Source organism: Bison bison, unplaced genomic scaffold (genome assembly GCF_000754665.1).
Source record: "Bison bison bison isolate TAMUID 2011002044 unplaced genomic scaffold, Bison_UMD1.0 scf7180017864472, whole genome shotgun sequence".
Classification (NCBI taxonomy): domain Eukaryota; kingdom Metazoa; phylum Chordata; class Mammalia; order Artiodactyla; family Bovidae; genus Bison; species Bison bison.
The window spans coordinates 2,447,350-2,470,670 of NW_011495033.1; the positions used below are offsets into that span (position 1 = coordinate 2,447,350).

A 23,321-nucleotide genomic window follows, 5' to 3' on the forward strand; every position below is an offset into this window, starting at 1 on the left:
TCATGAGTTAAAATATATTTTGCAGAATTATGACAGAACTGCAGCAAGGTTTTGAATCAAAGAGCCCTCAAGATTCAAATCCTTTTTAAACTGTCCACTCTGACTTTGAGCAACTTAGTCCTGTGTGCTACTTTGTTGATCTGTAAAAGGGAGGCCTCCCTCTCTAAGTGGTGTTGGATTTTATGTATGTCTACATAGGTGTACATTCACAGGGCTGGACACATTAGGAAGCCAAAAAAAGGGTCAAAAAACCAAAGAGGTGGCTTTAGAGGCCATGTGAGTGGATGGGAGGGAAATTTGGAGCGGCCCACAAAGGAAAAAGTGTGGTCAGATCAAAGGGATACAGGGGGCTGTGGAGTCACTACCAGTGGGGACAGCGTTTCTTCTTAGGGTGATGTAAATGTCCTAAAGTTACACAGTAGTGCTGACTGCACAACCAACATACTAAAATCCATCAGTACATTTCGAAAGGGTGAATTTTTTGGTATGTGAATTATATCTCAATTTTACTGTTTTTAAAAAGGATGCAGAACACACATCGCAATGTTTGGAGAGGCAATGGGAAATGAGGAATTCTCAATTTCCTGGGGGTAGAGAACCAATTCCTGATCTATAGGATAAAATGTCATTCTTTAGGGAGGGCAAGATCCTGTTTTTCTTGCTAAATTCTACAACTGGACATTTCTGTCATACTTCCTGAAGTTTCACTCTGATAGGAGATTCTCCTTCACTTCTTGGGCTAAATTATTAATGTTCCTCTGATGTTTTTGAATGACAGTTTGATAGCTCCAGTGTCCATATTATTTCACCTTGAGTTTCGGAATGCTGTGAGAAATACTTATTAACACCAAAGATGTCATAATCACTCTCCCAAACTGCCTCAATGGTACTGTTTTGATACAAAGAACCACAGACACACTATTCAGATTTCTAATTTATTATTAAATTACATAACAAAGCTTCTTCTATACAGTCAGAAAATGCACATTTAGATGAGAACAAAAATGAAGTACAAATACAATAAACCTGGTTCCAAGAAGCCATTTTAAAAGCAAAAAATTAAAAAGTGCATTTGGAATAGATTTTTAAAAATCTGTATTGGCATTTTTTTTCATGAGGAAACATCTTCCATCATGGTAAAGTGTGATTGGAATTGATTTCTCTTCCTCTCTAAGAGCTAATAGGATAGGAATAGATGCAAACACTTTGAAATGAAAGTGACACTTTGCAGTGGACACAAAGAAAATAAGAAAGATGCCTCAGGACATGGCTCAGCTGTCTCAGCTTCTTACCCAGTAACATCCTCAGAGTCACTAGTTCCTCATTTTCTTTTGCCCTATAAAACTTATGGGTATGCAGGTTCATAAAGGAGTAGTATTAGTTTATAAAGATCATGATGAAAAGCTGTATTTTTTGGAGACCAGGCTAAACAACTCCTACCCCCAAAGAAGAATGGAACACAATCATTTTAATTCCCAGTAGAATCTATTTCCTCTTTACATTTGCAACAAAATTCAGTGTAACACAAGACATGGCCATTCACCCTCAATAGCTTGCTTCACACTGCAAGTCAGAAAATGCAGTCAGTTTCCAAGAAATCACATCTGGCTAGTGATCAAACATGAGGTATGAGAAAACCAAAAAGGCTAGTCCAGTTCTTTAAAGTCCTTTTCATCAGGCTGAGATCAGTAACAATGAAACAGAAAAATTCATGGTGGGAGTGCAAGGCCGAGGTGCCTCAGTCCCAGAGAGGCCAGAAGTCACTGCATCAAAAGGCTCAGTAAGTACATTTTTCTATTCGGCATCCAACAGGAAAGAACTAAAGTCAGTATTATTTGGTTCCAAGTACCAAAAGGGCCTTCATGCTGACTTCTCTCTCTCATTACCCATCTCCACTCTCAGGATCATACTCCCATGTCTGATATGAGTACTGTGCAAGATATAAAAAGACATTCTTTAGAAAATTTTGGTAAGCAGGAGAAAGGAAGAATAGAGAAGAAAAGCCCTTTTCTAAATTAGAAAAATATGAGTAAGCAATGCTGCCTGTTATAGGGACTCCCTCAGTATCATTAATAGTAACAAGAATATAGAAATACCCAGGACAAGATCAACCAAAGTACATGAATATCTGGGCTTGAACTTGAGTAATAGATTCATTAACCATTTTAAACTAAAGTTACTGGCACAGAGTAAAGCAAACTCTCAGAGACGTATACCTTTTGGAATCTCCTGCCCTTTTTGTTGCCATGGTTTCTCATTTCAAGTGAAATGCAAAGTTCTGAGTGATTTAAGATCCCTAAAAGACATGGCTTATATAAGACATGACTGAGAAAGAGTAACTTCCTGTAACAGGCAACATTTGGGATAAGGAATAGAAAACTCCTTGCATCTGGCTCCAATAAGCAAATTACTGTTGGCCCCTGAGCCTAGTAACTGGTTTGTAACGACAGCAAAAAGTTGAGAAAAGCAAGCTGTTAAAAAAAAAAAAAGAAAAAAGGCTAAATGTGAAATGTGAAAAGAGTTCACATCAGCTACTATGGGATCCAAAGTGAGCCTCTACTGGTCAATGGCACACGTCTGTCCTTGCTCCAGGGCTTCCTTCCACAAAGGACGGAACCGTAAAGGAGAAATGAGCCCTGCGTTTGGCCCTGGGTCACCTCACTATGGGTTACACCACTGGGAGGTTAGTCAGACCTGTCTGACACCAACATCTACACCACACTTTTTCAACTTCCTTAGAAGAACATGTTTATTTTCATAAAGAAAATAATCAACATAATTCTAACACTTCCTTTAAGCATAACCCTAATGGAAAGGCTTGCCAGCTATCAAAGCGCTTGTTCAGCTGCAGCTAGATGAGCGCGGGTCCTATTTTACTCTCATGCCACCATCAGCTTTCGTGAACGCACCAAATAATCAGACCAGTAAAAACACTGGTAGTATAATTAAATAAATAACTTTATTTATGATACCTCAGATTTTATAAATGCTGACTATATAGCAATCAAAGTCCCACAAATTCTAGCTGAGGCACAACCACCGATCAAGACCCTTTGAAAAATCAAAGATAAATAGAGTTAGGGGAGAGCAGTTTTGTTCTCCCAGCAGAGAATTTAATAAATGAACTTACTTCTCTGATCTTTCAAGGTTCACAGTGGGAAAACTTAAATTTTCTTTTAAGGGCATCCCCAATCAACTGACTGATCAATCAACCCGTATTTAGAAAAATAAACCCCATAGTTAAAAAAAAATATATCAATTGCTCTTCATCCCCAGAACATAATGAAACTCTAATGCCAGAATGAAAAACCTCTGTTTCTGTACCCAACCAGAGGTCAGTCTACCGATCAGCCTGTAATCAAGTTCATCTGAATGTCACCATGAACACACTGTGATGGAGTGAAGAACTGCATGCTAACATCCTTTTATCTCCTGTGGCGTGGTCTCAAGCCAATACTATAAATACCATAGTACATTTCAGAGGTGAAGAGTAGCTTTCTTTCTTGTAAGAACAGCAGATGTTGGAAGTCTTCGACCTAATTGTGGTAGTTCAATTAGAACTGAAGAAGGCAATGGCGCCCCACTCCAGTACTCTTGCCTGGAAAATCCCATGGACGGAGGAGCCTGGGGGGCTGCAGTCCATGGTGTCGCTAAGAGTCGGGCACCACTGAGCGACTTCACTTTCACTTTTCACTTTCATGCATTGGAGAAGGAAATGGCAACCCACTCCAGTGTTTTTGCCTGGAGAATCCCAGGGACAGAGGAGCCTAGTGGGCTGCTGTCTATGGGGTCGCACAGAGTTGGACACGACTGAAGTGACCTAGCAGCAGCAGCAGCAGTTAGAAAAGTCGTAACATTTACAGAAACCGGGAAATGGTTAAACCTGAAAAGAATTCTGGTGGGTGGTTTAAGATTTTGCCACTGTCCAGGGTGGTAACAGAAGACAGATTCTGATAGTGCAGACAGAGACAGATTCTGATATTTTCTCCTTCAGTAGTAAAGCCCCTCATTCTCTGGATGTTTGGAAAAGATTTGGAATCTTAACAGATTTGGAATGAATAGGTTTTCACAGAACACAGAATTCCTGGTACATAAGACAGGGGTTCTTAAACTTTTGCTCCTACATGTGGAACATTTACAAATGGAATCATCTGGATGGTGGCCCCTCACTGTCTTTTTACATGTGGCTTGTTGAAGAGATCTCAATGAAAATGAAGCATTTTCCTCACTTGGTTGTCAGTGTTAATCATGACATGAGGAGGAAAAGTTCGGGGCACTGACAGACACTGGCCTTTTGCTGTGGTAGAACTGGAATTTTGTTTTCTTGTAGTAATAAATATTACTCAATAGAAGAAATTAACCAAAAGTAAAAAACAATGACTGAGCAAAAATAAGCCTATCATTCTTGATGGTTTTTCCAGGAATACAGTTAACCCGAGTGTGGGCATGATTAAAAGACAAGATAAAGTCTTTTTTGCAGTGCTTGTCTTCTGTTTCAGATAACCTCAACTGTGCTGAAGATGGCCTGTGAAAATCTCAAAGATTCTTTGAAAATTGCCATTTTCTTTGAACACCAAAAAAGTTGGGGACGAAGAATAGAAATTTATAGCACAGATTATCAAGAAATGACTTGGGATTTCTCATCATGAGTGTAAAATAAAAGGAAAAAACTATTTTTATTCACAACTCCATCTGGTGGCTGAAAGGAAAGCAGTCTTTGGATATACAGAAGCCTGGTTTTTTGAAGAGTCCAGCCTCATGACCTGGCTTGTCATCAGCCTTCAACACTATCATCGAAGCATGGAAATTCTGTTTCTGATGGGTTTACTTACCTCTTGGGGAGACAAAACATCTTTTTTTTTAGAAACTAAAAACAGAGGGAAATGTGTGTTAGAAAAGACAGCACAGAAAACCTGTGACTTCCGCTCAACCTGACCACATCAGAGTCCATCACTATCAGTCCTGAATGAATCCTGCTGGTCAGGCTAATTAGCAGGTCAGTCAACTTCTCCTTCCTATTGTTTCTTCTTCTGGATCAGGGTGTGAAAGTGGTGGCTGTCAAGAGTCCCTGGAGATGTCCCATCAATGGAATGCATACAGCAGCAACAGGATGGTACAGACGCCAATAACACCACCCAGGATGAGGGAGTCTCGCCGCTTCCTAAGGTTGATTCGCTGGATGAGGCTGTTCACAGCAGGAAAACGATCTTTGGGGAATCTTTATTAAGGTCATATGTCGAAGAAGCCTCTTTAATGAAAAGTCACAGGAATCACAAAAAACAGAGATCAGTGGAGTCCAGAAAGACAAATGATGAGAAGAAACAGAGGGGAAGAAAATCACACTGAGGGAGCTGCAGCAAACACCAATGCCTTACTGCTCAAAGTCCCAAGCAAATTTGAGTCCCCTGGTACACTTGCAGGACATGAGTAGGAATAACAAAAAGGAAAACATTAAGAGAGAGGAGGAGGCAGCAGTGATGACTGCTGCCATGTGCCGAGGGAGTACTGTCCGGGTGGAGCCAGTGTGGCCAGGAATGAAGGAATGCTGCAGGGCAGGGAGGAGGAGGCACAGCCAGCCACCACCACCATCCTGCATTTCCTTCTCTTCCTCTCTCTCTCTCTTAAATTCCTTTCCTCAGGAGACTGGGAAGTTCTTCCAGAAGGGTTTTGAGGAGTACACGATCTCCCCACAGGGTGATAAGCCCCCCTGGATTCAGACAATTGGTGGGAACAAACTCTAAGGGTCTGTATAATCAAACACTGGTTAATTATTTAAAAATTTTAAATTCACTTAGCAGGAGTGGGCAGGAATAGGATCAGAAGGTGGGTTAAACTGCTCTGACTGCCCTTTGTGGGGAACACAACAAAAGGAGAGGGAGCTTTCAGTTCAGGAGTCTTGCGGCAGTTACAACCGTACTGGGCTCGGTACTGTATCTCACTTGGTAGGATGTCATCATCAAAGCACACGCCTGTGTGTCCTGTACTGTTTTCACTTCCAGCAGTGGTTTCTGACTACAAAAACTTCCATGGTGTCAGGTACAAATCTCATATAAAGCAGGTACTTAATCTTTTCTGGCTTGGTACAAGCGTCAGCACTGCCCTTAGAGGAAGTAAGAGAACCTCTGACATCAGCAAACCCTGTCTGTAGTGAACACATTTCTACCTAGTTTGTCTTTTAGGGGACTCTCCCTGATCCTTCTCTAATCATCTAGTTCGGTTCATGTAACTGGGTGGGGCTGATGCTGTCCTCTGCCATCAGGTGTGCATACCCACTCAGGGTGGGCAGGAGAGAACAGTCCCTCCCCTTGGCCAGTGGCTGGGTTCGGAAGCGACTCAAGTGAGGCAACCACAGTCCTCTTTGGACAGGTGCCAGAGCTGCTAGAAATTTCATAATTTTTGATCTGGCAGGAGGTGACCCTGGTAGCCATCTCTTATCAGCACGAGGAAAAAATGTGTCTGAGAATAAGGCCATCATGTAAGTAAACAGAAATGAGAGATGGAGGAGGGGAACAGAGAACGGAAAGGCAGATTCTTGATAATAAAATCTGAGCCTCTGCATCCAAGCCATCCATTAAGCCAAATTCTACTCCTGAATTTTACAGGCATATGAACAAGTTAATTCCCTCCTTTTCCTCGTTAGGTCAGTGTAAATTAGGTTTCTATTAGTATCTTTCTATGGAGTCCTAACTAATCAAAACCATTTTATTTTTTTAAAACATATTTTTGGAAATAATTCTAACTTATTGTACTGATAAAATGAGATAATGTATATCAGAGTACTCTACTAACTGCAAAGCCCTATATAAAACAGAAATGATTTTAGATGTATGGTTTTATACTTAGGGTGACAAGTGAGTGAAGTCGCTCAGTCGTGTCCGACTCTTTGCAACCCCATGGATTGCAGCCTACCACGCTCCTCCATCCATGGGATTTTCCAGGCAAGAGTACTAGAATGGGTTGCCATTTCCTTCTCCAGAGGATCTTCCTGACCCAGGGATCGAACCTAGGTCTTCTGCATTGTAGGCAGACGCTTTACCGTCTGAGCCACCAGGGAAGCACAAAGCAAGAACAAGATTCACCAAAAACTGGAAAATATCAACACACTTCAGGATATTCTTTTCCTTAGGCCAATAAGGGATCAAACTAAAAGTGACCTCAAATTATCTAGGTCAGAAGATACTCAACTTTTAAAATTATAGGTTCTTTCCCTACTAGTAATTGGGGAAGGAAACTTTTTTCTCTAAAAGGCTTGATTCCTCCAAGGAAACAGAATGTTTTTGGTCTTAGCAGTTTCCTTGCTGGATTTCTGAGTATGACTAGTACTAATTTAAACTGGGAAACTGAAGAACTAAAAAAGGTAGAGGTCACAACAAACAAACAGCAAATCTATACGAGAGTTCAGCTTGTGCAAAATGAAAATACGGTGATCAGCAGTGATCAGCACTTACATGCATGGCTGTCTACTTCCCTCCCTTTCTAAGCATATGCCACTGACTTATTCTCCAAAATGAAAAAAGAAAGAAGAAAAAGCACAAAATTTATGACCTCTGTGTAAAAACAGCATACACTGTAGACTTCTAACATGGATTCAAGAGCTTTTAAGATGCAAAATAGTTCTGTGAATAACTTGGAAATTATATTTATCATTTTTTTCGAGTCTACTAGTATGAAACTTCTGGTGTGCTGTCTTTTAGAAATGGCACTAAACAGTATGAACTTCCACAAAGTACAAGCACAGGGCACGTCCATAATACAGAATTACGGACGACTTCTACTCTCACTGCCGACGGCAATCTGCCCAGGGGAGGGAGAGAGTGGCGAAGCACACAGAGATTTTCCCCCTAAAAACACAGATTTCAAACTGTCAAAAAGGATACTAGCCAAAGTGTTCATTTTACTTTGAATTGATTTCAACATTCCTCTCTGTGAAGTCATATTTTCTTTTGTTGCCATAGCAATGCTGCAAGGGAGAAAAAGAGAAGCTCATCAATTGACGTTTAAGACAATCGTGCACGGATTCATCGTACACATAAAAATGAACAGAAAACCAAGGTGAATGACACCAGCTTTGAAAAGCACATGGGAAGGAACATGAAAAAAAAAATCATTTCCCAAGTCATCTTCCCATTGTTCTTTTTCTGAATGATCACTTTATCCCCAATGTTATCTTCCGATATTTTTTTGGACAAAGCAGTGAACCATTTCCCGTGTTTTTTTTTTTTTTTTTAAATTCAAAGTAACAAATGAAATAAGACAACTGACGAATCACACATTACAAAAGCTTCTTAAAATGGTTTTAAAAGGGGCCAGCTACCAAAACATCTTTAATTAGGAAAAACTCTTTGAGAGTGAAGTGGGGAATTACAATTATAAAAATAGAACCAAATGTGTAATACATCACAAAATATTTATATACAACCAGCCCTTAATTTATGAAAAGATTATATTCCAAAATTCTATTGGAGAACCAACTAGACAGTGTATTAAAAAGCAGAGATATCACCTTGCTGACAAAGGTCCATACAGTCAAAGCTATGGTTTTGCAGTAGCCATGTACGGATTTGAGAGATGGACCATAAAGAAGGCTAAGTGCCAAAGAACTGATGTTTTCGAAGTGTGCTGGAGAAGACTCTTAAAAGTCTCATGAAGTGCAAAAACATCAATTTAGTTAATCCTAAAGGAAATCAACCCTGAATATTAATTGGAAGGACAAATGAAACTCCAATATTTTGGCCACCTGATGTGAGAAGCCAACTCACTGGAAAAGACCCCAATGCAGGGAAAGCTTGAAGACAAAAGGAGAAGAGGCTAACAGAGGATGAGATGGTTGGATGGCATCACTGATGCAATTAACATGAATTTGGGCAAACTCCAGGAGATAGTGAGGGCCAGGGAGGCCTGGCATGCTGCAGTCCATGGGTTCATGAAGAGTCAGACACAACTTAGCAACTGAACAACAACAGGAACTACACTTCAAAAAAATATACATTGAAAGATAAAAGGAACCAGGAGAAATGCATGTTGTTGTTCCACCATTCAGTAATTGGCTACAGTAGGACAGCTCCCTAGACCATCACGTATTTCCACCACCCAGTTCTTATCCTTGGTCAAGAAAAGGAACCCCACTTGCAGTGCCTGTAACTAGCATTCTACAAGCAACCCCCCTTCCCTTTTTAGGGGTTAACACTTACCCATATGACCCTCTCACAACTTACTGTTTTAAGTCATGGACAAGTTAGGTGATGGCACAAACTAACTTGCTATGATTAATATCATTCCACTTTTTCTAAACACATGACTATACATGTGTCTGCCTTTTTAAATGAATACATTAATATTTTTAAAATCATTTTACACAGATATGAAGAGCTACAGAGACAAATACAGAAGCACACCAAATTATTAACCAATGTAGTAGTTGTATTTTAGGTGAATTCTTTTTCTTCCCTGCTTTATTTAGGTATATTTGACAAACATAAATTGCATTTAGGTATATTTGACAAATATAAATTGCATACATTTTTTAAAAGAATATCAATAAGGAGGAGAGAAGAAAATGATAAATGTAAGAAAATTTCTCAGATCTAAAGATAAGTTTTCAGATTGTTAAGAGCCCATCAAACAGACTAAAAATGATGCATGTCAACCTCATCATGGTGAGATTAAACACAAACATAGGAGAAAAGGGATGATTCTAAAAGATTCCAGAGGGAAAAAACATTTACGAAAAGTGAAAGTGAAAGTTGCTCAGTTGTGTCTGACTCCTGGTGACCCCATGAACTTATACCGTCCATGGAATTTTCCAGGCCAGAATACTGGAGTGGGTATCCTTTCCCTTCTCCAGGGGATTTTCCCAACCCAGGGATTGAGCTCAGGTCTCCCGAATTGCAGGTGGATTCTTTACCAGCTGAGCCACAAAGGGAAGCCCATCATTTACGAAGGACATAAAATTTTAATTGGGACTGGACTTAAAGAGCAGTACTGGAAACAATGCCTTAAAAAATGTGAAAATTATTTTCAACCCACAATTCTGATTTTTAGCTAAACAATGAATCAAGAATATGGGTAGAATAGGGACTTCCCTGGGGCCCGGTGGATGGGAATCCGCCTGCCAATGCAGGAGACATGGGTTTGATCCCTCGTCCAGGAGGATTCCACATGTGGAGCAAGTAAGCTTATGTGCCACAACCACTGAGTCCGCGCTCCAGGGCCTGCTAGGTGCAACTACTGAGCCTGTGTGCCTAGCGGCTGTGCTCTGCAACAAGAGAAGCTGCCACAACGAGAAGCCCACGCGCTGCAATGAGGAGTAGCCTTCGTCCACCACCACTAGAGAAAGCCCGTGCAAAGCAGCAAAGACCTAGTGCAGCCAAAAATAAAATAAATAAAATTGAAAAAACAAAAAAAGAATATAGGTAGAATAGAAACTTTTTTGAGATGCGTAAAGTCCAAATAATTTACTTCTTATTCTTCCTGAGGAAGCTACTAAAGAACATGGTCCAACATAATGAGGGGATAAACTAAGAAAGTAGCAGACAGTAAATCCTAGAAACAAGTGATTGCATTTAAGGAGGTCATTGTAGGATAATGGTAAAAAGACATCCCAGGACCGGACAGTGAATGCACCAGGTCTAAAGCACAACCAGTCAAGATTCGAGCAGAAAGAGGCAGGCAGTGTCAATTTTATAACACATTAAATTTTATTTTTTTAATTAATTGATTTTAATTGGAGGATAATCACTTTACAATATAGTGATGTTTTTTGCCATACATCAATGTGAATTGGCCACAGGCACATACGTGCCCCCACCATCCTGAACCTCCCTCTGCACACTATCCCTCTGAGTTATCCCAGAGCACCGGCTTGGGTTCCCTGCTCCATGCATCGAACTTGCACTGGTCATCTATTTTACATATGGTAATATACGTTTCAATGCTATTCTCTCAAATCATCCCACCCTTGCCTTCACATTGAATTTTAGATCCAAGAAGATCATAAGAAGAGTGAAACTAACAACATCCTTTGTATCACTAGTTCTTATTCCTAATTTTTCAGGTTAAGTGTCTATCTATGGTAGAATATGATACATTTAAAATGTAGTTGTTTTATAGTAAATTTACTTTACCAGATATTTAAAAATAGGTACTATAGCCTTGAAAAAAGTAACAATTCAAACCTGAGCTGAGCAACAATCTTTGAATCATATATCTCTGTTTTCTTAAACTGGGACTATCACTATCTCCTATGCACTCTGACTCAGAAGTAGAGAAAATTAAAAAATAATTTCCACAAAGCACTTTGTATTCCTTGGAGAACAGATATTATCATCATACATTATGTTATTATCTTGTTGAATATGCATGATTTCCAGTAGCACACAAAGTATATCTAGATATCCTTTCCTATCTCATTCCACCATCTGGAGTCAAGTGGAGTGAGATCTAGGCTGTTGTTATTTCAAGGGTCAAATATGCAGGGACAAAACAAATTCCAAATAACATGTAATGCTTTTAAAATGATAAATCATTGATGTTTACTGGAATTTCAACATTCTCACCTATCCTGTGAACTAAACTCGGACTTTTTTTTTAACAATTGTTGTTTAGTCGTCCAGTTGTATCCGACTCTTCTGTGACCTCATGGACTATAGCCCACCAGGCTCCTCTGTCCATGGGATTTTCCTGGCAAGAATACTGGAGTGGGTTGCCATTTCCTTCTCCAGGGGATCTTCCAGACTCAAGGATCCAACCCACATCTCCTGCTTGGCAGGTGGATTCTTTACCAATGAGACACCTAGGAAGCCATTTTTTCAACATTAGATAATACTAATTATACATTTAAAGCTTAAGAATAAACTTATAAATATTAGGTCTTTTCAACAAATTGATGCCAGTTTATATTCAGTTGTGTACATTGTTTTTAAAATATAGCTCCAAAAGGAAAAGGTAAAACTTTATAGGTAGAATTATGGGGAAACTTTAAGAAAAGAATCCCTGATAAAATGTTACCCAACTTTATGCTCTGATGAAAGCAAAGGAGCCACAAGGGACATATTTCAGTCAAAAATTAAGCAATTTTGTGAAAACTGTGGAGGGATAGAAGACTGAGTACATGAAATTCAAACAAAATTCCAAGATATGATAAATTCATCTTATTATAAAATTATAATTTATGATTTTCAATTATAGGAACATACTATAATCCACTGAATACAATAAGAATCCATGAGCTCATTTCAACATAAAAATTTCAGGATATGAACACTGAAACTGAAATATTCAGAGGTAAAGAGGCATCATGCGTGAACTTATTTACAAGTAGTTCAGAAAAAAAAAAGTGAAAAAGCAAATGTGGCAAAATGATAACATTTTGAGAATCTAAGGTAAAAGGTATGTGGAAACTCTTGGTACCACTGGAACTTTTCTGAAACCTGAAATACCAAAATAAACAGTTAAAAAAAATTAATAATAGAGCTGCCATTTAAATTAACTTAGTAGCAGCCAGGGGATCTTCTCGATTCAAGGATTTTACTTATATTATCTTTTTAGTCATATTATCTTTAATTTTCACAACAATCTTTTAGGGTAGGTATTATCATCAATTCATTTAAGCACATAAGAACATGAAGATTCCAAGAAACTTGTTTAAGAACAGAGATCTAATTAAGTAGCACAGTCAGGTTTCAAACCAAATCATACTCCAAAGCTCATCCTCTTTCAATAAGGCAGGAAATGTAGTAGTGGTTTAGACAGAGCTCTTGCTCTAGAGTTAGAGACTCAGGTTTGAGGATCTGAATCCTCAATACTATTTTTAGTAATGTGATTATGGGCAAATTACTTATCTTAACTTCTCTTTTGTTTTGAAGATAGTATCTAGTGATTAGTGCCTATCTCATGAGTTACTGAGGAGATTAAACAACATATAGCATGTACAACCCTTGAACACAATGCATGCTAAGTGGCTTCAGTCGGGTCCAACTCTTTGCAACCCTACGGACTGCAGCCCTCCAGGCTCCTCTGTCCATGGGATCCTCCAGCAAGAAAACTGGAGTGGGCTGCCATGCCCTCCTCCAAGGGGTTTTCCCAACCCAGGGATCGAACCCACGTCTCTTACGTCTCCTGCACTGGCAGGCAGGATCTTCACCACCTGGGGAGCCCTGAACACAATACCAAAGTCTATGATAAGAATACAAATGTTTGTTGTTTCCATGTATTTCATGCTGCCTTTCCTGAAAAAGTGCTTTAGACAATGCTTAATTTTGAAGAGTTGAGACCATTACTAGTTAACTTCTTTTTTACTGTCTTAAAATAGGTATTTAAAAATTTATCAAACCTAGAGAATTAGGCAGTTAAAACCAACAAATTTCCCTTACCTTAAACAAGAAGTTACTTCACTGTTATTACAGATAATACTAATTACTTCAGACTTTCTATAACTGCTATGACAGAAACCAAGTCTACATAAATGTTACATATAAGACACTTAACAAATCACATGTTCAAGACTGTTTTCCATTAAAAAGTGAGAACAAAAAGATAGAGACTGAAAATATTGAGAATGAACTCACTAGGAAAATTAACCTAGGTAAAACACCCTAATGCCAATAGTTTCGAAAAAAATGTTTTAGGCTTCAAGTATCTTATAAGGGGAAGTCATAGTAAAAATACATTACCATATAATAAAATTCCCATCTTTAAGGAAGATTAACTGACTTTAGTTATAGGATTAACTTCATCTGTTCATTAATGTGTAAACAATAAACAAAAAACCCCCATTTTTCCTACCTTATTGTCTCTTCTATTAGACGGTCTGAGCTGCAAATAAAAAGAAAATTCAAATTCTGGAATTATTAAAAGCACATTTAAAACCTGCACTTAATTTTTCTATATTTTACAGGTAGATTATTTTTCCAGTCATTTATGTGAAAAACACCCAGACTTTTGAAAGCAGCTAGAGAAAATTCTGGACTCTGAAATTAGTTAACCCACATATATAGTTTTCATCTTAATTTGTTGGCTTAAATCTATTTCTTCCACAGAGATACTTAATGATTAAAGTCAGAACAGTTTTAATGAGAGTACAAAAAAATAAAACTACTTCTTTAATCTAGATAGCTCCAAGTTGTCACCACTGTCTATCCAAAACTTCAGAATTACAGCCAAATTGTTGAGACAGGATAGGCAATATAGTTTCAATGTCTATAAGCAGTAATTATTTACATCTTAAAATTTCTTCCTTTTTTGAAAAACAAAATCAAATCTCAGCTTGCCACACTTTAGAATTCAAGAATCTGAATAACGATGCCAATGCACTGTTGATCAGTGAAACATTTCCACTTATGCATCAAATACTGGAAAGAAAGACACCTCCAAAAAACCCATTTTAGGGAGGAATGCACAGGTAGCTAAGCTTGGTAAAAGGGGAGCTTTACAGTAGAAACAAACTCCCAGACATATGTATCCATTTACCATAAAGACAGCACAATCTAGTAAAAACAATGTAAAATTACTCTCCTTTGGGGATACATAATATATAATCAAGTGGAATCATCCTTCGTAAACAAATACTTCATAACAGCCCAGAGGTATTCCAAAGAGGCACCTACTGTCTGTGATTAAGCAACAAGTATCCGTTTCTTTCAAGAAACCAATTTAAACTAGCTGAAAACAATGAGCTAAATTTTGTCATCAATTACTGTACCAAGGAATCACTAAAGCCACACTTAGATAGTAATTCTGCTTAAAAGGTAATTCATTTCCCTCAATATACAAAACTGCAAATGATACAAATTTCAAGCACATATTTTTAAGCAGTTTAACAAAATGTAAGAACTTGGCAAAACCATTTAGGTTAGTAACTAATAAGAATCTTTTAAAAGAGGAGGCGAATAAAAGAATAAACAAGTAAATGAATAAGCAAGCAAGAAAACAAACAAGCAAGTATGTAATAAATAAAATGTAAAAACTGATCCCTTTATAAACTGTAAAAAAAATCTGATGAAGTTGTCACCAACCAATGAGATAGTTTACATCAAGCACTGTGGTGATTTCAGTCTTCCGCCTACTTACAGTTAACCAGAGGGACCCTATGTCTTCTTTACTTTTATATAAATATCTTCTAAGACATGTGAACGATACTATTAAGCTACAGTAGGACACAAAAAGCTAAGTGCTAACAGAGTTTTATATTACAGATAACATTTGGAAAATACCGAAAAAACAAAGATGAATGTAGAAATCATTTGCAAGCACTCTTCCATTAACACTGGTATTATGGCACATGTGTTTCTTGTCTGGGTAGCCCAAGGAACACCTTTTTTTGTTGTTTTTGTCTTCCCTTCTTTCTTTTTTTTGGTCACTATGCAGTGTGTGGGATCTTAGTTCCCTACAGGAGATTGAACCTGCATCCCCTGTATTGGAAAGCAGACTCTCAACCACTGGACAGTTAGGGAAGTCCCAGGAATACCTTTACTTGCATTTTTCATGGTTTATTTAGCACAGAAATTTTGTTTTATGATCACATGATGTTACCTAGAACATCAACATTCTAGGAATCAACGAACTAAGATGGACTGGAATGGGTGAATTTAACTCAGATGACCATTATATCTACTACTGTGGGCAAGAATCCCTTGGAAGAAATGGAGTAGCCATCATAGTCAACAGAAGAGTCCAAAATGCAGTACTTGGATGCAATCTCAAAAACGACAGAATGATCTCTCTTCATTTCCAAGGCAAACCATTCAATATCACAGTAACCCAAGTCTATGCCCCGACCAGTAACGCTGAAGAAGCTTAAGTTGAATGGTTCTATGAACATCTACAAGACCTTCTAGAACTCTCACCCCGAAAAGGTGTAGGGGACTGGAATGCAAAAGTTTGGCCTTGGAGTACAGAATGAAGCAGGGCAAAGGCTAATAGAGTTCTGTCAAGAGAATGCACTGGTCATAGCAAACACCCTCTTCCAACAACACAAGAGAAGATTCTACACATGGACATCACCAGATGATCAACACCAAAATCAGATTGATTATATTCTTTGCAACCAAAGATGGAGAAGCTCTATACAATCAGCAAAAACAAAACTGGGAGCTGACTGTGGCTCAGATCATGAACTCCTTATTGCCAAATTCAGACTTCAATTGAAGAAAGTGGGGGAAACCACTAGACCATTCAGGTATGACATAAATCAAATCCCTTATGACTATATAGTGGAAGTGAGAAATAGATTAAAAGGACTAGATCTGATAGAGTACCTGATGAACTATGGATGGGAGTTCATGACATTGTACAGGAGACAGGAATCAAGACCATCCCCAAGAAAAAGAAGTGCAAAAAAGCAAAATGGCTGTCTGGGGAGGCCTTACAAATAGCTGTGAAAAGAAGAGAAGCGAAAAGCAAAGGAGAAAAGGAAAGATATATCCATTTTAATGCAGAGTTTCAAAGAAGAGCAAGGAGAGATAAGAAAGCCTTCCTCAGTGATCAATGCAAAGAATAGAGGAAAACGATAGAATGGGAAAGACTAGAGATCTCTTCAGGGAAATCAGAGACACCAAGGGAACATTTCATGCAAAGATGGGCTCAATAAAGGACAGAAATGGTATGGACCTAACAGAAGCAGAAGATATTAAAAAGAGGTGGCAAGAATACACAGGAGAACTGTACAAAAAAGATCTTCATGATCCAGATAATTACAATGGTGTGATCACTCACACTCACCTAGGGCCAGACATCCTGGAATGTGAAGTCAAGTGGGCCTTAGGAAGCATCACTAAGAACAGAGCTAGTGGAGGTGATGGAATTCCAGTTGAGCTATTTCAAATCCTAAAAGACAATGCTGTGAAAGCACTGCACTCAATATGCCAGCAAATTTGGAAAACTCAGCAGTGGCCACAGAGCTGGAAAAGGTCAGTTTTCATTCCAATCCCAAAGAAAGGCAATGCCAAAGAATGCTCAAACCATCACACAATTGCACCCATCTCACATGCTAGCAAAGTAATACTCAAAATTCTCCAAGCCAGGCTTCAACAGTACGTGAACTGTGAACTTCCAGATGTTCAACCTGTATTTAAAAAAGGCAGAGGAACCAGAGATCAAATTGCCAATATCTGTTGGATCACTGAAAAAGCAAGAGAATTCCAGAGAAACATCTACTTCTGCTTTATTGACTATGCCAAAGCCTTTGATTGTGTGGATCACCACAAACTGTGGAAAATTCTGAAAGAGATGGAACTACCAGACCACGTAACCTGCCTCCTGAAAAACCTGTATGCAGGTCAAGAAGCAACAGTTAGAACTGGACATGAACAACAGACTGGTTCCAAATTGGGAAAGGAGTATATCAAGGCTGTATATTGTCAACCTGCTAATTTAACTTATATGCAGAGTACATCATGAGAAATGCTGGGCTGGAGGAAGCACAAGCTGGAATCAAGATTGCCGGGAGAAATATCAATAACCTCACATATGCAGATGACACCACCCTTATGGCAGAAAGTGAAGAGGAACTAAAGAGTCTCTTGATGAAAGTGAAAGAGGAGAGTGAAAAAGTTGGCTTAAAACTCAACATTCAGAAAGCTAAGATCATGGCATCTGGTCCCATCACTTCATGGGAAATAGATGGGGAAACAGTGACAACTTTATTTTTTGGGACTCCAGAATCACTGCAGATGGTGACTTCAGCCATTAAATTAAAAGATGCTTGCTCCTTGGAAGAAAAGTTATGACCAACCTAGACAGTATATTAAAAAGCATAGACATTACTTTGCCAACAAAGGTCCATGTAGTCAGAGCTATGGTTTTTCCAGTGGTCATGTACGGATGTGAGAGTTGGACTATAAAGAAAGCTGAGTGCTGAAGAATTGATGCTTTTGAACTGTGGTGTTGGAGAAGACTCTTTAGAGTCCCTTGGACTGCAAGGAGATCCAACCAGTCCATCCTAAAGGAAATTGTCTTGAAAATTCATTGGAAGGACTGACGCTGAAGCTGAAACTCTAATACTTTGGCCACCTGATGTGAAGAACTGACTCATTGGAAAAGACCCTGATGTTGGGAAAGATTGAAGGCAGGAGGAGAAGGGGACAACAGAGGATGAGATGGTTGGATGGCATCACGGACTCAATAGACAGGAGTTTGAGTAAACTCCGGGAGTTGGTGATAGACAGGGAGACCAGGTGTGCTGTAGTCCATGGGGTCGCAAAGAGTTGGACATGACTGAGTGACTGAACTGAACTGAAACTATTGAGTTTTAAGAGTTCTTTGTGTGTTTTGGATACAGTCCTTTATCAGATATGTTTTACAAGTATGTTCTTCCAGTCCACTTCATCATCTTGACAGCATCTTTGGAAGAGCAGAGGTTTTTCATTTTAATGAATTCAATCTTAACATTTTTGTTCATGATATTTTTGTCATTACATCTAAAAATACATTGCCAAACCCAATGTTACCTAGAATTTCTCCTGTGTTGTAAAACTTCTAGTAGTTTTGTACTTTATATTTAGATCTATGATCTGTTATGAGTTATTCTGAGGAAAGGTATAAGGTCAGTGTCTATATTCATTTTTTTGCATGTTAATGTCCGGTTGTTCCCACACCACTTATTCAAAAGACTATCTCTTCTCCATAGAACTGCCTCTACTCTACACAAATATAGTCAAAGAGTATTTGACTATATTTGTGTGTCTGTTTCTGGACTTTCTCTTCTGTTCCACTGATCTGTCTGTCTGTTCTTTCACCAATACCACACTGTCTTCATTACAAACAATATACACAGGAAGTCAAGTTTAATGGGGAGATAGTTTTTGCTTCTTTTCTCCCCTCAAAGTATTTTAACAAATATTTTGGTGTAAAAAAAATTTTTTTTAATGTCAACAAATTTGTTTACAGCAGAAACAGAAATACTAAGAGAAAACGTGAGGAATCACAGTTTCCATTTGTTGTTCTTTCGATAAATGGTATAAAAGGATTGAAATCATAAAAACCTACCTGAGTCATAAAGAATATGAAATATTAAGGAAGCATTTTATAATTTGTTTCTGAAATCTCTAGAAAAACCTTGTATACCAATACAAAATAATCTATTATGTAACTTAACAACTCCCCTCAAGTTCATCAGCTCATACTCCACTCAACTTCATCCTGCCTCAGTTTCTTTCTTTATAGAATGAGCACACACAAACTTTTTCACAAGAATGCTGAAAGGAATATATGTAAAGTATATCCTACATAGGACTTCCCTGGTGGCTCAGATGGTAAAGCGTCTGCCTACACTGCAGGAGACCCGGGTTCAGTCCCTGGGTGGGGAAGATCCTCTGGAGAAGGAAATGGCAACTCACTCCAGCACTCTTGCCTGGAAAATCCCACGGACTGAGGAGCCTGGTAGGCTACAGTCCATGGGGTCATAAAGAGTCGGACACAACTGAGCGACTTCACTTCACATATCCTACATAAAATCACCTGAGAAACAAAAATGGAAAATACCTTTTAATAGCCAATCTTACTGCTATTTTTTATAACCCTAAATACATCATTTAAGCTGTGTGACCCTAAATTAATGTACTTTTCCCCCTGTAAAATGGACAGTGGGAAGGGTTTTCTTTGAATTACTAATGAACGCAAAAGTAAAAATTTTCATATAAAATTTATGACCATGTGTTCCGAAATAAAGAATATTAATTTACAACTGATAAACTCTTTTCAGCATCAAATAATCCTTAAAGTAAACAACTGCATTTCTGTTTAACTTATTTTGGGGTTGATGAATATAAAAATGTTAATGCAAGCTCATCTTTATTTTTGTGCTACTTGAGTATCCTATTCCTTACTTTGTACCCAAAGAATATATTAATATACTTTCAGATATAATGCAAAATTCTTTTGTGGTGGTCTTTATCAAATACAAAAAGAACTATCAAAGCTATAAGTAACTATAAGCTACTCTAGGAAAGACTGCCCCCTTGTGCCAATCAATAATATTTAACATTCTAAGAAAAAAACACTAAAAACTTTCTGACACTAGAAGTAGCCAGAGTTCTACTAAAATGGTCTTGATCTTCCCATGTTCTGATTTCAACAGCTTATATTTAAAGTGGTGATCTTCAAAGAAAAGTAAATTGAATAGTACATTAAGCTCATATGGACATGACTTATTTATGACATTCAGCAACAAAAGCATAATTCATATCATTTAACTATCATGGTTATTAGCTATTCAAGTGTTTAGAGGCCGAATTCAGAAAGTTTAAGTAATTTTCTGATCCTTAAGTTCTATAATAAAATACAAAGAAAATAATTAAAGAAACCAGTATATTTCAGAAGAAAACTAGATGAAGCAGGAATAGAGTATGGTGGCTTATTTTAAAATAAAAATATATATTCATTTTTATATATGTGTGTACTTGTGTGTGTGTGTGTACATATACATACACATACACACAGTTCATCCAAGTTTTTAGGTATTTTGAGTTCTTAGAAAAGATATTTTCTTTGAATTTGATGTATGGCTAATTACCCTTTATAAAGCTTCTTGACATATATAAGTAGTATAAGGCCATGCAAATATAAGTCAGTATCTATATTATTATTAACCTACAGTAGTAGACAAAGTATTAGAGCAATAGACTTGCTAAAGGAAACAAGCATTAAGGTAACAAAAGACATATTACAGTTACAGCTTCCCTGGTGGCTCAGAGGGTAAAGCGTCTGCCTGCAATGTGGGAGACCCTGGTTCGATCCCTGGGTTGGGAAGATCCCCAGGAGAAGGAAATGGCAACCCACTCCGGTACTCTTGCCTGGAAAATCCCATGGATGGAGAAGCCTGTAGGCTAGAGCCTATGGTAGGCTAGAGTCTATGGGGTCGCAAAGAGTCGGACATGACTGAGCAACTTCACTTCACAGTTACTGCTAAGTCGCTTCAGTAGTGTCCGACTCTGTGCAACCCCATAGATGGCAACCCATCAGGCTCCCCGTCCCTGGGATTCTCCAGGCAAGAACACTGGAGCAGGTTGCCACTTCCTTCTCCAATGCATGAAAGTGAAAAGTGAAAGTGAAGTCGCTCAGTCGTGTCCGACTCTTAGCAACCCCATGGACTGCAGCCTAGCAGGCTCCTCCATCCATGGGATTTTCCAGGCAAGAGTACTGGAGTGGGGTGCCATTGCCTTCTCCTCACAGTTACTAATACATTACAAATTACATTAACAAATAAGTAATGTGAATGCAGACTTTTGTGTATATATTTCATAGCATCCTATCTTTCCTAATTACGGTCAGAAAAGTTGTAATTCTTTCATTAGAAGGATTAAATGAATTAGCACTGGTAAAGCATTCAGTATAATAAACAGCACAAAATGTCTGCTATATGTGTAAATAAATTAATAAGTATGTACCACATAGTATGTATTTATTCAATAATACCTACTTTCGAAGGTGGTCATGTTCTTTCAAAAATAGTTCAGTTCTTCTGTTGTTTACTCCAGACCCACTTTTATATGACCTAGAAGAAAGAAAATTTTAGAACGTTTGTTGGCAGACACTATAAAAAAGGATTAAATGATTACTCCAGTAATATCCAAAGTGGACAAATTGAGCCTCTCCATATACAACTAAAATGTATAATCCTTTTTATCTCCTTTTAAAAACGGCATCTATGATAGATAAATATGCATGCCTTTCTAGTTTAAGAATTTATCTTTCACCAAAATAATCTAACATTCTTAGACAAAAATCTTACTTTTCCTTTTTTACATTTTATATATACATTTGATAACTTCTAAAAATGTGTATTTTGTACCAGTTGCCAAAAAGTCCAACTCACTAAAGTACATGAAAAGAGAATATACATTCATTCATTTGTTTATTCATTACCTCAGCAAATATTTATTCAACATCTCTTAGGTACCACACATTTTAACAGTAAAACATGCTACTTAGTCATGAGTTGTTCACAGTTTAGACAGGTACATAAATTATTTAATTTTATTTTAGTGTAATAGGAACTATTACTATAATACTACATAAATACTATAATATTTATATACAAAAGAAAAGAGTAGTCATTACTATAAGGCAGAAGGTAGATTAGAGAGCTTGTGAGAAATACAGAAACCTTCTTAAGCAGAGAAAATCCATAAAGGATACCCTACAAAACAAGTGATAATTTACAGTTGTAAAAAGTGGAGGATTATTTCAGGAAGGAAGGATTGCATGTGCAGTGTCATGGGGTGTGGAAGAACACAGTGGCTTCAAGAAACTTTGTATCGTCCATCTTGCAGAGTGAGGTTTGGGAGGGTACTGTAAAAGATGAGAAAAGCAGGGGCTTTTAGAGCCTTTCCTTTCTTTCTCTATTATTTCCTCTTGTCTTTATTTTCCCCAAGTGGGACTAATACTCCTGATTGATTACGACACAGCACATGAGGTAGGGAAGCCACTGAAAGGGAATGTTTCCCTAAAGGGAAGCTACAGATCTGCCAACTGTGGAGTACTTCAGGATTTCTATCCTGGCTTGAGTTCATTACAATTTACAAGAAAATGCTTTGTATCATTACTACCAACATTTTCATGTTTCAGTTCTTTACTTACAAAGTATCAAGAACCACAACAAAAAAATTCAAGTAACTGCACACATACTGCAGTGAGACAAAAGGGGGTCATGCCGTTAAAGTAAACCACGACCTGAGGGCAGGTTCTAATGTGCAAAGCGCAGCAGGAAAGAAAACACCAGGGAAAGCTGCACAATATAACCAGTACCACACTGGACTTGGAAGACTAATGTTGTTTAGTTGGTCAGTCATGTCCGACTCTTTTGCGACCCCACGGAACCCACCCAGGCTCCTCAGTCCATGAGATTTCCCAGGCAAGAATACTGGAGGGGGTTGCCATTTCCTTCTCCAGGGGATCTTCCCAACCCAGGAATGGGATTGAAACCATGTCTACTGCTTGGCAGGCAGATTCTTTGCCACTGAGCCACCTGGGAAGTCCATGAACCAGTAAACCTCAAACAAGACTCCTAATACCTAGTTTTATAAAGTGGGACTAATAATTTATATCTATATCAAAAGATTCAGTTCAGTTCAGTTGTTCAGTCGTGTCGGACTCTTTGCGACCCCATGAATCACAGCATGCCAGGCCTCCCTGTCCATTATCAACTCCCGGAGTTCACTCAAACTCATGTCCATCGAGTTGGTGATGTCATCCAGTCATCTCATCCTCTGTCGTCCCCTTCTCCTCCTGCCCCCAATCCCTCCCAGCATCAGAGTCTTTTCCAATGAGTCAACTCTTCGCATGAGGTGGCCAAAGTACTGGAGTTTCAGCTTGAGCATCATTCCTTC

At 38.3% G+C, this 23,321-nt stretch overlaps 1 protein-coding gene across 3 annotated transcripts in view; it reads right to left on the reverse strand.

Moving 5' to 3' along the window:
- Positions 1 to 921: 921 nt before the first annotated feature.
- The window catches only part of GOSR1 (golgi SNAP receptor complex member 1), a 39,389-nt gene continuing 16,989 nt past the window's right edge, over positions 922 to 23,321 (reverse strand). For 2 of the 3 annotated variants that reach the window (XM_010861365.1, XM_010861364.1), the window contains exons 6-9: positions 21,413 to 21,487; positions 13,783 to 13,812; positions 7,878 to 7,960; positions 922 to 5,207 (exon numbers count right to left, since the gene is read on the reverse strand). In XM_010861365.1, coding sequence (XP_010859667.1) covers positions 5,083 to 5,207; positions 7,878 to 7,960; positions 13,783 to 13,812; positions 21,413 to 21,487 — 313 coding nt within the window. In that variant the 3' untranslated portion in view covers positions 922 to 5,082. Of the gene's footprint in view, positions 5,208 to 7,877; positions 7,961 to 11,727; positions 12,429 to 13,782; positions 13,813 to 21,412; positions 21,488 to 23,321 lie in introns of those variants that run through there. The other variant, XM_010861366.1, reaches the window with a different exon arrangement.